The 17,436-nt window shown below is 36.3% G+C and overlaps 1 protein-coding gene and 1 long non-coding RNA gene across 2 annotated transcripts in view; one reads left to right on the top strand and one right to left on the bottom strand.

Moving 5' to 3' along the window:
- The window catches only part of ARFGEF3 (ARFGEF family member 3), a 109,361-nt gene that overhangs the window by 2,312 nt on the left and 89,613 nt on the right, over positions 1 to 17,436 (top strand). Inside the window, exons 2-4 of the mRNA XM_075203138.1 lie at positions 11,582 to 11,633; positions 13,229 to 13,310; positions 15,055 to 15,186. Of these exons, the coding sequence (XP_075059239.1) occupies positions 11,582 to 11,633; positions 13,229 to 13,310; positions 15,055 to 15,186 (266 nt within the window). The remainder of the gene's footprint in view (positions 1 to 11,581; positions 11,634 to 13,228; positions 13,311 to 15,054; positions 15,187 to 17,436) is intronic.
- Positions 1 to 17,436, bottom strand: part of LOC142144381 (uncharacterized) — a 173,300-nt gene that overhangs the window by 76,667 nt on the left and 79,197 nt on the right. The gene's annotated exons all lie outside the window — the stretch shown is intronic.

Raw genomic sequence — 17,436 nt, 5'->3', positions numbered from 1 at the left:
TGGGTGGCTGACTGAGAGTGTGATTTGAAGTCAACATTAACAAAAGTTTGAGAGCCCAGACAGTCCATTAATATTTGCAAGTACACTAGCCCTTTTGGCAAATGTCAGAAGTGCCAGTCCGGACCAGACATCAACTTTGTATATTTGATTGCACTTGTACAACTATACAGAGGTTGTTGCACAGGAAACAGAAAAAGTGCTCAGCTTGTGACACATGGTTTGGATGGGGGGTTTGATTTGCTGGCTGGAGTTCTATTAAGTACACTAATGGAGGTTTTATATATATACCGTATATACTCGAGTATAAGCCGAGTTTTTCAGCACATTTTTTGTGCTGGAAAAGCCCCCCCTCGGCTTATACTCGGGTCATGCTCCAGGACAGCAATGCACGGCCGTAACGAGGATGGTGCCTGCCTCCATAGCTTCAGCCCCTAAGTTCCGCTTAAGGGCTGAAGAGAAAGAGAAAGAAAATATTAACTTACAAGTTTGGTGAGAAAAAATCAACTTTCAAGAGCTTGGTGCCTGTTCCCGTAAGTTCCGCAGTGGAACGCATGTGCGTTCCACCGACCGGAAGTTCGGCATTTGGAACTTCCGGTCGGTGGAATGCACATGCGTTCCACTGCGGAACTTACAGCAACAGGCACCAAGCTCTTGAAAGTTGATTTTTTCTCACCAAACTTGTAAGTTAATATTACCCGTATGTTGTTGTTATATCTGGAAGATGTACCGTAATTAGAAAAACATTCAAAAACATTTAACCTACTGATGCCTCAATTAATGTAATTTTATTGGTATCTATTTTTATTTTTGAAATTTACCAGTTGCTGCTGCATTTCCCACCCTAGGCTTATACTCGAGTCAATAAGTTTTCCCAGTTTTTTGTGGTAAAATTAGGTGCCTCGGCTTATATTCGGGTCGACTTATACTCGAGTATATACGGTATATATATTAATATGGTAAATTGTGTATACACATAATGCAATAGCACCTTAATAGACCTTCATTAGGGAGCTTGTTGAGACTCCTGACAGTACTTCAGGAAGAAAGTACATTATTTCTTATAAAAAAGAAAGTTGTATTTAACAGGGACTCTGAATCTATGAGTTAAGACCAAAACATGGGTCAACTAATGAACTAATTGTGTAGCATGCTTTAATATGATAATTTTCAAGTCACAATATCATATTTATTATATATTTAACAATAACTTAATACTTAAGTCCACAAAAAAAAAGAAGATTTTAATATCTTCTCCTCCATCTAGCAGAACTGTTGAGCTTTATGCCACGGACTAGTTCGGGAAAATTTAACTGCCCCAGTATTGAAAACAAAGGAGAATTTAAGTCCAAACTTCATTATTTGTTTCTAGCACAAGTCCTGATTGGACAGAGCTCCATCTCTCTGCATTCAGTGGGGTAGATTTACTAAGCTGCGGGTTTGAAAAAGTGGGGATGTTGCCTATAGCAACCAATAAGATTCTAGCTATCATTTTGTAGAAGGTACTAAATAAATGAAAGCTAGAATCTGATTGGTTGCTATGGGCAACATCCCCACTTTTTCAAACCCGCAGCTTAGTAAATCTAGCCCAGTGTCTGTATTGGAAACTAAGATGATGCTGCTCAATTGCCCATTCTACTAGTTGCTGACAGAAAGAAGACACCTTTACAGCTCTGATGGGGTAATGTTCTCTCAAACTGCAGGGGTCAGTGGTGTGGGGTCCACACAATGAGAATAGTTGGGTGGATATTAAACATTTTTTGTTGGTTGGAGTTAGTCTTTAATTTGTAGACAGCAGTAAAGTCTTTAAAATCAGCTACTTTATTAATCGAAGATGAACCAAATCAAGTAACATCCTATCTAATGTTTAAATCAAGGAAATTATCATGGTTGGGAAATAGTACTAAATAACAATTTGGATTTTCCACAGTAGTCCATCCTGCAGCACTGATGTTTAGAAATCAAAAGCTTTGGTGGACTTCTCAAACTTCACTTCTTGACCAATACCTGTGACAACAGATTACACATTCTTCTCAAGCATACATAACTTTCTCTAGGATACACTTGATCCTGCTCAGCTACTACTTAACTTTAAAACTACATTTGGCACAAATGTATCCTATGTGGTCATGCCCGATATCTGTTCATATCCTTAACTTTCCTCCCGCTCTTTCTCTCCTACCTGCAGGAGCAATGAAATGCTTCTCCACCTTTCTACTTATAGCATGAAAATCCAAACCCTTCTCACTATTTTCAACTTAATGATATCCAGAAGGCTACTCCATTGTTCTTACAGTAGACCCATAATGCGGCAATTAGAGGACACTTGATAAGCCAGACACAAGAACGACAATTAGCCAAGCAACTGGCCTTGTCTATGCAATTTCACGACCTGGAACTGCATCATAAGCAAACTTTAGACTAGACGACCCTTGATAAACTTAGTAGGATGCCATGCTGCTTTGGCCCCCCTTCACACTCTGCATATATTCCACTGTCTCATTATAATACAATAGATAATCCTGATAAATATCAATATGATTGGCTCCCCAAATTGCTACTAAATTATGGTTCATGATATAGATTCTCAATCTACCTGATAGAAAGCATATATGGTCCAAAGAATGTGCCTAAATATCCTTAAAGAATAGATTATTATTAATCCTTTGCAGCAAATATATACAGAAAAAATACCCTGTAATAAGGGAATATTAAACTTACTGTAGTTTACTGTAGACCAGTGTCTTAGACCGTATGTATTAAGCTTACCTTCATATATAAGGGATACGTTGGATGTTTTATCCAAAATCCAAGGAATTAATATAGATGCGGATGTTATGCTTGCGTCTTATCATGTCGAATCCCTCTATACTAACATTGATCACTCACACGGTCTGGAAGCAGTACTTTACCTTAACATGGATACCATAACTGATCTGAATGAATTTATTATTTTATTTCTAAAATTCATTCTAACCAAAAATTACTTTGTTTTTGACGAAAGGTTCTTCCTCTAAATAAGGGGGATTGCTATGGGAAGTTGTTGTGCCCCGACGTACGCCAACCTATTTTTGGGTTGGTAGGAACGCGAGATTGTTTTTTCAGAAATAATGAGCCGTATACCAGCCATATTATTTTATGGCTAAGATATATTGATGACATCTTAATTCTTTGGGATAGTAACAGTCTCCAGTTTGATGAATTTACTGGGATGCTCAATACAAGAGATTACAACAAAGGGGTAATAAGAACAAAACTATCAGTGATGCTAAATGTTTTGTATCTAAGAAGGATAGAGAATCTCTTATCTATCCATCGCAGACTCCTCCCATTAACGATAATAAAATCAGGATGATTGGTACTTTTTTATACCAAATGGAAATAGTTGAATGAGATCTTTCAGAGACACTGGCACATATTACTTACAGATGGAGATCTCAGGAAAACCTAGATGATAGAATTTCCATTACCTGGAGAAGATCTAAAAATCTTAAAGACCATTAAGTTCGTAGTCATCTCCAGAAAAGGAAATACGATCAAAGTGCAATGAAGGACTTTTTCAATTGTGGTCATTGTAGGGCCTGTCAATTTACCGTGAAGACTAAATAATATAAAGATAAATATGATAAAACATGGACCATTAGTGACTTTTTGAACTGCAACTCTTCTGGTGTTATTTATTGTATTTCCTGCCTGTGTCTTAAAAATGACATAGCGATGACTACTCAACCCCTTTAAAAATGTCTATTGGAACATGTAGTAAATATTACAAATGCTAAGAGGGACCAAACCAATTTTAGGACTTTAACTACAGTTGCAAAACATCTCCTACTGTTCCATGAGAGCAATCCCAAACTTATGAAGGCCGTTGCGATGGAAAAGGTCCATATGGGAATTACAGGTGGAGGACCTTCAAAAATAGTTACTCATGAGAGAAATGAGACTTAGTTTTCTTATAGGTAGTATGGTTCCAAATTGTCTCAATGACCATAAAAATGATCTTACTTACCTGTAAGGTTAATTAGACTAAGTATATCTTTGTGATTATCTATTATTAATTACACACTTTCTCTCTTGCTTTTATTGGATTATATCATTAAAAAAGTTTATATGGATTCAAATTTGTTATTGCACTATTTTCACTTTACATTAGTTAAGTATTATTAATATTTCTTTTGCTTTTATTGTTTTTTTTATTTAATACTTTATATGGATTCAGATCCTACTTTGCACTATTTTTCACTGTATTAATATTTTTCACATTTTTGGTATACTACATTTTGAGAGTTTATATTAATTATATCACATTTTTATTGTATTTGTTATCAATTTTGTAGTTTTATTATGTTGGTTTGTTCTTTTATATATCTATCACATTATATATATATTTACACATTAATCACTATATATGTTATTCTGAATTGTATATTTATTTTTACTATATATTTCTGTTTACATATTTATCACAATACATTAATTACTATATATGCTATAATCTTGAATAGAGTATTTAATTCACATATATATTTTTATTTTTTATTTTGTGTTATTATAATAATGTATGAGATTAGTAGTTTAGATTGTAGATTATATAGATTTTTGTGTGTTTATTTACTACTTCTAGGATAATATCACTTACCTAATAATCAGAGATATAAATGAATTTATTTTATTTTTAGGTTTGACTCTAATAATGTAATAGGATGCTTTATTATATACTATATTATATGACATTATATACTTAGTGTATAATCCTATTCCCCTTCTTATTTCCGTCGTATTGCATTTAGCAGCAAAGGTTTGGGATTGGCTAAATATCAATGCCAATCAGTGTGATATCAGCACTATGTGATTGGTAGACCAACCATGACGGCTTAATGGGGGGGTGTCACGACAGTATATAACAGCTGTCAGTCGATACTTTCGGCTTGCCTTGACAAAGAACGCTAGCGAAACGCGCGTCAGTGTTGTTTTTCCACCGGTCTCATTGTGGCTCCTTATCTTTAGAATAGTACCACAGCTTAGATTCATTATAGGAAGTGAGCAATACACCTTTCGTAAATAATTCCTATACTATCAACATTGGACTGAAATGGGGATTGTTTTCTGATATAGCACAGTGCCATACTTTAGAATTGGTTACAGGCAGTTAGCAAATCACTCCCTTACCATAGGATACTTCTGCTGTATATGCACCATTTTATAATAGTGCATATGTTATCAACATTGGATTATAATGATGATTGCTTTCTGATACAGCATAGTGTTATACTTCAGAAATGGTTACAGACAGTTAGTTTATTATTCCCTTATTACAGGGTAATTTTTTTGTATACATTTGCTGCAAAGGATTAATAGAAATCTATTCTTTATGGATATTTAGGCACATTCTTTGGACCATATATGCTTTCTATCAGGTAAATTGAGAATCTATATCCTGAACCATAATTTTAGCAGCAATTTGGAGAGCCAATCATATTGATATTTATCAGTATTATTTATTGTATTCTAATGAGACGGTGGAATATATGCAGAGTCACACTGCATTTTTAATCACAGTTTGTATGCACTACATACACATGTTGTTTGTTTGTTTTTTTTTAAACCAATATTTCGCTACATTCTTTCAAACCAGGTGGATTTAATTTTTTTTCAAATGGATACTAAATTTTTTTTTAAAATATTTTAATTTATTATACCCCGGACTGCCCTACTATACATTTCTTTTCTCTTTCTGCTTTTTCGTGAGTTATATAGGTGTAGGTGCACCCTTCGGGAAATGAAGAATATAATTGTCCTGAATGAATTAAAGGGGTATTTCAGAATAACAACCAAGGGGTATATTTACTAAACTGCGGGTTTAAAAAAGTGGAGATGTTGCCTATAGCAACCAATCAAATTCTAGGTGTCATTTTGTAGAAAGTACTAAATAAATGACAGCTAGAATCTGATTGGTTGCTATAGGCAACATCTCCACTTTTTCAAACCCGCAGTTTAGTAAATCTATCCCCTAGTGCGGTTTCTTTTTCGATTACGCCTAACATAATAAGGCAAGAATTTCATTCATACTACTCTAAACTATGTAACTTAAAACAAGAATCTCCATCTGGGACCCTCCCATCTGAGGAGGTTTTAAACAATTCCTTCTCTAATACAGGTTTGCCCAGACTGCCCAAATCAGTGACTGACCATCTTAACAAGAAAATATGCACTGAATAAATTGCCCAAGTAATAGAGACCAGAAAGCTGCAAAATCTCCTGGCCCAGAAGGACTTTCTGTAGCTTATTGTAAGAGATTATCTGGAATCCTGGTGCCCTTAGCTCTGCTCAGTGTTTAATGCAGTTCTTTAGGGGGCCTCTATCCCTAAATCAATGTTAGAAGCAAGAATAGTAGTGATTCACAAAGAGGGGAAGGATCCCCATGATTGCGCAAGCTATAGGCCCATTTTTCAGCTGAATGACAACTTATTGTTCTATACAAGAACAAAAGGAAATGATAGGTTTCTAAAGGGGCACTCTGGAATGCAAAGCTTAATAAAATATATTCAAATCTTTATTAATAATTCATTAAAATAAATTTTGATCAACCACCTAATTACATTGGTTATAGCAAACTATTAAAAACATATTTGTGTTGCGCATTAAATGTGCAAAAGTGATTTAAAATAGCAATATGCTACTGCTATGCGCCATCAACTGTATTTGTATATTTAATTTTCAATTATATATAATAGGTCACACTATTTGTTGTTCTTAATAGTTTGTGTACTGTTTCTCAGTTATAAATGAACTCAACAATGTATAAGTTCAATTAATTTATTAGCAAGCAGATGATAATATCCTCATATATAAGGATTAGCAGCCAGTTGACTAATACCTGGTGCGGTTAAAAATTCTCTCCGTTTATCGCAACATAATGCTCTATGCCAAGGTTTTGGCAATGCAACTGAATAAAATTCTCCCAGAAATGATCCATTATGATGAAGTGTGGTTCATTCCAGAACTGCAGGCCAGGGACAACACAAGAAGAGCAATTGACCCCGTACATTCATAAATAAAAGCAAAACCCCAGCAATAATTCTGTCTTCGGATGCTGAAAAAGCATTTGACATAAAATTCATGTCCTAAAACTTTTAAAACCTTGGGATATCAGGTGAGTTTCTTAGTGGTATCCAAGTTTTGTACAACGCTCCTACGGCCAAAGTAATGGTTAACGACAAGCCTTCGGATTTATTTTCAATTTTTAATGGGACTAGATAGGGCTGCCGTTTGCCGCCATGTTAATGGAACCCCTAGCAGCATTAATCAGAAACTCCTCAGCTGTTCATGGAGTGGAGGTGTTAGGGCGTTTCTCCAAATTTCTCTTTTCGCAGGTGATATATTTTTGTCTGTCACCGAACCTCAGACCTTCATCCCCATCATCATATAACCTGATAAACAAATATAGTGCACTTTCAGGTAAAAAAAAAATCATCAAGTTCTCCAAATCTGAAGCAATGCTCCTGCATGTTCCATTATAAGTTAAGGCAGACATTTAGTCTAACCTTTGATAGCTAAACTCAAAATGTGGGGGTGATAGCTATGAGGCAAAAAGGTTTAGAATCTTCTGACTTAGACAATAACGTGTGCATTCTCATGAGGGGGTCTTTCAAGACTGAAATGTCCAAATTTTCCTCAATTGTGTTCCTTCACACACCAGGGGGTAAATGTATCATACTCCGGTTTCTTCAAGTCGCCGGAAATCGGCGAGTTGACAGCTAAAATTTAAAGCGGCGCTGCCTTGTAAAGGGAAACTTGCCTTTACAAGGCAGCGCCGCTTTAAATTTTAGCTGTCAACTCGCCGATTTCGGGCGACTTGAAGAAACCGGAGTATGATACATTTACCCCCAGGTCTTAATTAGTAAGTTGTAATTCTGATTTTATTTCCTGAAACATATTTGTGCAAATATGTTGTATGTTTTGTTATTAATTTTTGCAACTAAGCCTTGGAACCATTTTTCAGATTAAATAAATGTAATCTAGTTTGTTCTCTGTGATTCTTTGTGAATTTATGAAGTACAGGGAGGCTCATGCTGCATGTATATATGATTTTAGTGTGAAACATTAATCAGTGGTTCTGGGGAACGTAAGGACACCATAATAAATCCTTTGTGGCGGCAGAAAAGGTGTATTCATTGCTAAGTGAGTAAGGTGACGTCAGTTACAGCCAGCTGTTCAGATTTCTGTATCTGGGACAGGCTGGGCGTTCATGACACCAGGGATTAGAGTTATCAATTACCTTGTGTTTCAAAGAAACTGGACATCTTTACAAAATTTTCTACAGACGGTCTTTAGCCTTAGACCTCTGTTTTTGAGTTTTTCCCGGTGAGACACTTTTTCATCACTTGTGTGTTCCAACCCTTTGCTTTTGTGAGAGAGATTACAATGTAGCCTATGTATATACTGTTTGATATTGTACTTATTTTGTATAAGATGAGTGTGCTGATAGATCTGAGGATAGAATCAGAAGTGATGTGAGTTTACATTAGTTAGGGGAGTGAGTGAGTGGTGCAGTGGCTCTCATTCATGTTAATAACATAGCAGATTAGGAGAACAACTGTTTGTAGGAAGAGGAAATGTACTTCTCTCCCACCCACCTAAATTTTACCAGCACAGCTTGCCCTAATTGTGATTTTTAGCACATTTGCAGTACAGTTGTACTATGGAAACAACATACTTGAGCCTGGGCTCCTAGACCTGTAGCTGCAGTACATCAAATACATTAAATACTGATGTGTGTTATGTTATGGGAGAAAACCCAGCAGGGGCTTTGAACACTCCCAACTGTGGGTGGGAGCAGCCATGACCATTCAGACCATCATTTAGTCTTAGGAGTAGACTGGGGAAATCCAGCTATAAAATAAGCAACATCTATTAAAGGTTTATGTAAATTGATGTCCTGCCAGGGGTTTGTAAACACTAAGGCTAATATTACTTTAGCTAAATTTTTCTATTTTTTTTTTTATCTGAGATATAATCTATACATCAGCAATATAGGGATTTAAAGAAATTCAAGAAGTATTTTTCGTTAAGAAGAGAATTTTTTTTGTTTTTCTTTACATATTCAGTTGTAATAAAGTCATATATGTAATTCACAAAACCACTGTAAGCATCTGTTCTTGTTAACTTTATTGCACTCTTTTGAGCTGGTATTCTATTCGATGTTGTTTGCACTGCTACAGTTGTGTTGTTTTGACCATGCTCAATAAAGAGTTTAATTTAAAATGTGTAATTTTTTTTTTTGTCCCAAAGCCAAAACAGCTTTGTGTAAAGCATTTTGCAGGATTGTGGTGTGTGGATCATTAAAGCACAAGGTGTATCATTATGTCCTATCCACGCCCCCCCCCCTCCCACTGAGCTACTGTCTCCAATATTACCTTATCTCAGCCATGTGGTACCTCATGTTATTACCCTCCACTTTACTAATTATTAGCCGAAGATTAAAACTATAACTTTTTTTTTATTATAAAGCACTTTTGGACCAGAAGTTTTAGATTAGATTCGCTAATATTTTTCCAGGGTGTAACATCTCTGGATTACACCCATAGAAAAACATACTGTTAAGGTATTTTGCTGCTTCTTATAATTTACTCTCAAGTCAAATAAACTATTTATGTATGATGGGGAGAATGCTGTCTTCGAACATGGGTAGTAGCTTCAATTTTCTATAGACTGGTCCTACAGCTCTGCCATATGTGCCGAATCTTTGTTGGATGTATCTACCATTCCTGGTGCTCCGTCATTTAATGTCATACTATACTCTTCCTTTTTGTTTTTGTTTGTTTGCTCAGATTATTACCTTTTAATTTAGTTGATAGATTTTGCTTCACAGTTATATTGATTTAATATATTGGACTGTTGTGCTACAGATATGATTTGACTTTTCCTTCTTTCCTGAAAAATCAATAAGATTAAGAAAGAAAAAGAGTAAGTCTGGCATTTTACAGCACACTGTTGTAATGATACAACACATATGTTGTGGTTTATGGATGTTTATTAAACACTACAAAGAGTAGGATCATACAGAACATTGTTGCCAATAGGCCATACCTGAACCACAGGTGGTTAGCTCACAGTAGTTTGTGTAGGTGGCAAAGGTCAGAAGACTTTTTATTATCTAGAGATGCTATTGAATGTTTTCCCTCTTTTTATTGATTGTGTGGCAGTGCTCATTAGCACCTTAACTAAAACATGCATTTATAAATAAATACAATTCCTACCATTTTACAGTGACTTGCATGGGAAGCTGCCTTGGCAATCTTTGTCAGTCAGTCTGCAGTACTTAGTACTTCTTAGGTTTAGACCCATTTACATTAAAAATTGCTAGTGGGTTAGAGCCCCAAGTCTACCAGGCAGGTGCATTACTCCCTGCTCTTTGGTACGTGAATAGCTTTATCTGATTGGTACTTTAAAAAATCTTTCTCTCCCTCTTCTTCTTTTCTGTGTGTTTTTTGTTGTTTTCATTCAAAAATAACAGCCATTCATCACCATCATCTATTGCAAATCAATTATTGCCAATTCAACTTACAAACTTATTTTCGTGACACAAATTCCACTTGTCCAAGTCAAATAGAACTAATAAAGTGAAATGATAAATTATGTACTACTTCAGATAAATGCGTCGCCTCAGCAGGAACTAAACTGTTGAAGTTAGGTGGTTGGGTTAGCTTGAGCTCAGTCCAACCACACCTACTCTATGAAGTTGCATTATATGTATGTGTGTCTGTGTATACAGTATGAAACCTCCTCCCTCCAAGTATTAAAATAGCATGGAGCGGGAGGGATGTTTAGCATATGGCTCAAAGGAAGGTGAACTTAGCCTCCAAATGCCTTTTGCAAAGCAAACAAATTAAAAGAAAGACCTGGGTCAGCTTTCCTGACTGGTTCACACCAATTCTATAACAGTATATTGTCATTGTTTGTCTTTTTATGGGAGGACTAAATCATATTCTGCTGGAGTGGAGGAATATATACATCTCTGCCTAGCACAGAGGTGCACAACCAGCCTATCAGGACCAGAAGTTGGGTACCATACTTTGTTTTGGGGGTCCCTTTATTGTCAGATGCACAATACTTTCTATTGAGTACCAGAAAAATGGCACACTGACACTTGGTTTCCCAGATAAACAAAAGGTTGAGCTCCAGTGAATTGGAGTGCTCTCATTGTCCATTGACCTTTGTAATATATTATCACTGATGTGTCTGGATATTTTGTCACATAATAAACAAGTGCTGCCACAGAAATAGGTTGATGTGCTCAGACAACGGTGAAGTCACATGCTAATCTTTTGTGTGTATCCATCACTGACTTTGGTTGTTTTGCAGATTTTGTTAATAAACTCTATATATTAATTGGTGGTGCTGGCCATTATATGAAATATCCATTAACCCACTCTCTGCTCTTCTTTACAATATATGTTTTATATTTATTTTACTGTTTTGTAAACTTTTAATTATTGTTTAAATATAGTTTTGTTCCAGACACAATATTTGCATCTACTATCTTTAACTGATTTCATTTTTTGTGTTTTTCCTATGTCTGCAGAAATATTGGATGCCCCGGAAGGTGTAACCAAGATCCCTCCCTACCAACTGAGGTATGATAAAGTTAGTGGTGGGATTCAAATAAATTAACAAGCGGTTGTCTGCCCTAATGACCGTTTATATACAAAAAGATATACCGAAAGGTAGTTTAATATTTCATGCATTTAATACTCAAATAAGAACAATAAAAGAGATACACAAAACTAGATTATGTTATAAGAAAGAGTTTTAAAATATTAATTAAAAAAAATATGAAATAATACCTGACAAAAAACTAAAAGAAATATAAAGTACCAACAATGGAAGTTACATGACAACACATATATTGAATCACAATAGGAATTAAATTTAAATATAGGCAATAAAAGTGTACAAATTATTAAGACATTACACAGACAATGGCAAAGTAATAAACAGGACATTTTATAAAAGCTGCATAGTAATAAATGATTTAAATAAATATTGGTTATCTAGTCAAACCCAGGTCTGTGTGTGTGTGTATAAAATATTTCTTATTTTATGCTGCTAATATCACGATAATAATAGTAATGGGTCATGTTATACCAAACAGTAGTGCCCCATTTCAAATTATGCCACAGTAATGCCCCTCATTGATATTATACCACAGTAATGCCCCTCTTCATCACTGTGTCGTGCCCCTTTTGCCCCCCTTCACACTGTGCCGTGCCGCTCTTGCCCCCCCTTCACACTATGCCGTGCCGCATTTGCCCCCCTTCACACTGTGCCGTGCTGCTATTGCCCCCCTTCACACTGTGCCGTGCTGCTATTGCCCCCCCTTCACACTGTGTCGTGCTGCTCCCCTTTGCTTCTGTCCCTTCACTTCTCTTTTCTTCTCTACTTGCTCGCCGACTCCTCTCTGCGCCACTCCTCACTGAACACCGGGCATGGTGACGTCATGCCCGACATTCAGTGCGGGCAGAGCAGGGAGGAGGAGTGCCCACGCCACAAACAGGTGAGTATTTTTTTTTAAAGGACCCTGCTCTTCCCACCAACGAAGAGGGTGGACTCGGTCTGTAGTCACCGGTTCGCCGGTGAGAACCGGCTGAATCCGACCACTGGATAAAGTCTAATAGACTTTTTAGATAAATCTCCATTGACTTTGAACACAGAGATGGAGCAATATTTTTCCTTGCAAAATTAATAAAGTTGAGGAGCAATGGACAGCAAGTTTGATGTCTTGCCATATATTTTCAGGTCAAGGGCATCTATTTTCTTCATTTTAAGCCACTCCAGTATTGCTCTTGTCTGTTGAAATACAAATTTCCTCCCCGCTTTCGCTTCTTGGAGGATTGAAGCAGGTATTTTTTTTTCCCATTGGAGATTTTTATTACTCTCTCTATGTGAATTAATAAAAAGCCAAAATCTAACCTAACTGCACCAGTACAGTGATTAAAAAGCTGTTGTTTTGATGGCAACTGAGCTGAAACATAACATTATAAATCATTTCTGAAAATATTATTTTATAATCGCTATAATCCACTTGTTTCTTTGGCTCGCATGCAGCATCCTCAATGCAAATGTAATTGACAGTGTGTATGGATCTCATTCAGTTCTTTTGTAAGGTTCTTTTTGTCATCCTCTGGGATCTGCAGATTTATCTTGTTGTTTCTATCTGCTTTGTTTCCAGGGAAAGGTGCCTCCTTCCCCTTCAACTTGCTTTGGAATCAAAGAATATCAAATTAGCCCAAAATGCACTGGCTGGAATGCAGGTGAGAGCACTGAGAACAAGGGGGGCATTGAATGCTGTATACTGCATCAATTTTACCATTGTACTAAACATATTTGATAAAAGGTCAACATTTTCCCTTTTAGTGTGATTTAACATAGTATTTTTAATTAGATAGGCATTGAAAATAATATGGAGTGCATGCTAAAGGGTATCTTATTGGCTCACGGACAGGTTGGACATAAACTGTATACGTTGTGGTTGAATTAAATTTTTTTCCTCTGCCTTCCGACGGGCTCTCCCAGTCACTGTAAACACAGCTGTTAGTGATTTGATATTTTATGCTGTTAGATAATCCTGTTTCAAGGTTGCTAGTCACCTCTTGCTGTCATATTATTCCCAAGTATAGGCCAGTAAGTCCTATACAATAAGACCCATAATTGTGCTTAGATGGATAATTAACATAAAGTCCACACCTTTGTGAAAATACATTGTATCTCTCATTTTTTCAATTTTCTTTTCACAAAAGTGTTTTGTTTTTTTGTTATAGAAATATAAAGTGGCAAAACCTAGCTACTAGGTCCTATCTTCACTCTCTTGTATCTTTCTGGTGGCTTCTAACAGTTTGTTATTTTACCCGACTATCAATTAAATGCTAAGGAAATGTATTACTATATTTCAAACTGGTTATTTTTAATCTCACACTTTTCCTAGGATAAGTAATCACGGAAAATCACCCACATAGAATGTGGAACGTTTAGGCTGATGCTGAGCTGGGCATACACACATTTACTTACCGTAATATGTGCAAACTTCTACTGCATAAGCCTACAGTGTCCATATACTGATTTGGACATTTTTTAACTCTGATTGCTTAGTATGGGGGGAAAGGGAAGGCAAGTCATAGGCAGTGTACTGTACAGGCGCAATCACATAAATGCAACTGAGTCAGCCCTGTACACGGCTGCATATATGCCTGTTAGGAGCCGTATCTGTTGTAGCTGCTGAAGGGCTGTTGCAAGATTCAGACATTACTATTGGGGGGAAAAGTAAAATAAATTAATAAATAAAAAATGTAAAAACAGTGCATTTCGGTAAATTTGGGGGTGGGGGGAGAATAGCATGGGACCCCCTTCGAAAAAGCCTTTTCAAGCACTAGAAATGTAGCACCCCCTGCAGAAAAGTCAGCCCTGTGGTGAAAGCACTAGGGCTCCTCCCAACACCCCTGTGCACTGGGTGTTGGGGTAACAAATTTGTAAAAGATAGATATTGGCAATTTTGTTGGTGCACTACTGATGCCAATGCCAGCATACCCATGGCTGCCCTATCATACTAGTCTTGTCTTGTCTCACCAGTAATAATGGCTTAAAATGCTTGACTTGCATCTTCACATTTGTCACAAGTGTACAATAAAGCCTCTTTATTAATGGGGGGATTGCTAAACCATCACCTTAGTAGTTATTATCTGTTTAAAGCTGCACTACCACTAAGGCATAATTTTTTAGTAAGGTGCTCCTCTCTCCTCTCTTATATATTATAATATGCTTACTTGACCAGGAGTAAATTAGTCAGTTGCATAAACCATGGACACACTTATTACGGTCTGGTTAAGGATTGCTTGAAAATATTTGTTTTAATCTTAAAGTACTTATAGTATATATATAGCAAGGAACAGGACAATACATAATAGAAAAAGTATTTTACATTCAGAAGACAGGTCACATAAATCATTAGAATTAGTGACCTCAGAGCTGACTCATTATTTTTTTGCTAATGTTTTTCTATAGAAGATTCTGGCTGATGACAGATTTGTATCCGTGGAAACAGACTCCGATGAGCGTCAGCTACTTAACCAAGTGCTGAACGCTGTTAAAGTGACCCCATCTCTTCATGAAGACCTTCAAGTCGAGGTTATGAAAGTATGTAATTCAAAATGCAATATTTCATGTAGCACCAGGTCGAAAATACTAAATCATTGTTACATTTGCACTTTTTTTAAGCTCTCATTTTATTATAAAATATATGAAAGTAAAACCATGGAGCAAGGATTTAGACTGAGCATGCCAGCAACGCACATATACTGTAGTGTAACTTGGGGGAGGGGGTGGACAGGGACTGATTATGATGTTTGGGGCACTTTCTGCTGAAATGTTTACTGTTGCGATAGAAGAAGCCCTAGCAAAGGGTGTTGTGTCTTTAACCCACTTAATACACTAAAATCACTCATAGTTTTACCGCAGCTGGTATACAGTCAAGCCCCAATTTTGTACATTCCCACATTTTAAGCTTTTTCGTGGGATTTGGGTGTTTCTTTGGGGGAGTAGGGTAGGGGAGCAGGTTGAACCCTTCACTCTCCTCCCATAGGTATTCTGTGGAAAACATTCCCTGATTTTAATCCACATTCATCCATATTTTACTACTTGGTTTGGTGTTTTTGTTTTGTTTAGTTTTTTTTTTAATTGCACTCATTACTAATAGCCATAGCCCTCCAGAGTTTTATGCTGCTTTCAGCTCTTTCCACTTAATGCCACACACCTATCTTCTCGTTAGAGTTGTGCATATCGTGTGATGTGACTCTTATTTTTCGAAGCATGTCCCATTGTTTGACTGGTGACAATTATGTTTGATTGTGATTGGATGTCCAGCTTTTTCCAAACAGTCACAGCACACACTATGCACAGACAGCACTGATGGGAAGGGAGGAGAAGTGTGTGTTACTGGAAAGCGCTGAGCAGTAAACAATTGCAGAGGGTTATATAGTGCAGTATAGGGTGAGTGTTTTTTGGGGGGGGGGTTTTCTTCTTTTACTGTACCTTATTTGGTGCCTGTGTAATGGATTGTGCTGTCAGTGTGATGGAAGGATTGAGAACTAAATTTGTGCCTGGTATGCTTGTTCCTTAGTTTACGTTTTTTACTTTTTATTTTTTGTTGTTGTTTTTCCAGATTTAACCTAAATTTTAAACATTCACAGATTCACACCATATTTTCTCAGCCACCTGTAAATGTAGGGTTTGACTGTGTTTGTGGGCACTGAACAAGTCATAAAGACAGCAACGTTTTATAGAAAATTAGGATCCTTATAATATATTTTATGGATTTAAAATATTTTACACTTTTATTGCTTTGCAAACTTTGATGCTGCAAACTTTATTCCTGTTCTCCTGCTGTATCCTAGTACTTTTTCTTTAATCACAGTGCAACATTATTTTACAAATGATAGCATTTATTACACCAAAATCTTTGTGTAAAACCAGAATTGCCACATGCCAGTCATCCAGTGGGCCAAACTGTAGAAGGATTATATCTAAATTGGTAAAACTGTATATCCCAAACAAATGGTAAGTATGTCATAAAAAGTAATAAAAAAAATGAATAAAAAAATGTGAATTTGGTATGCAGGAAATAATTTTAACATATGTCAATACAAGTATGTATTTGGTAGTTTTTTGTTCATCCAAATGGTGTCACTTTTATGTAATACATAACTATGTCTGTAAAATGGAGATAACAAATACTGTAAACCTTTTGAACGTTATAAATTAGCATAATTAAATTTCACTACTTGGAAAGTGCACAGTTGCTGTGTACTTAGGAACAAGAATAACCTGTTGCTACTATGCCCTGAGTGTGTTATGATAAGCCTTTTGTTCCTTGTTGTCATGTGACAGATGTCATGTAAGGCATTGGCTTAGCTTGGCAGCATGACGGAGGGATAGCTAGAACACCTGCTGTATGCCATTAGCAATAATCTGCTAAATTATGGAAAAGCATATAAACAAACAGTGCAAGCATCAATAGCTTCAGTCACTTAAGCTGGGTACACTCTACAGAACATTTCTCCAAATGCGATATCGTAACGATTTTACCAATGTCTGAAAGTCCCGATCAGCGGTTATAAAATTAAATGAAACAATACAATGTGCTTTGGTGCGATAAACCATGATTGTGGGAGCGTACAAACGAATGCAGTATCGGACCTAATGATAATTGGGTGAAAAACCTGTAGTGTGTACCTAGATTTAGATTTTTCCTAGGCATTTTAAAATGAATTGCCTGTATGCCCCCCTGATGGCGACCAATGAAATAAAAAAGTGATATATTATGTACATTTTCTGCATTTCATTTTTTGCGTTATGTATGCTGCAAAGATTGAACCTTTTCCTCTTCTT

This window comes from Mixophyes fleayi, chromosome 3, assembly GCF_038048845.1.
Source record: "Mixophyes fleayi isolate aMixFle1 chromosome 3, aMixFle1.hap1, whole genome shotgun sequence".
NCBI lineage: Eukaryota > Metazoa > Chordata > Amphibia > Anura > Limnodynastidae > Mixophyes > Mixophyes fleayi.
This window is presented reverse-complemented; position numbering and strand designations above follow the sequence as displayed.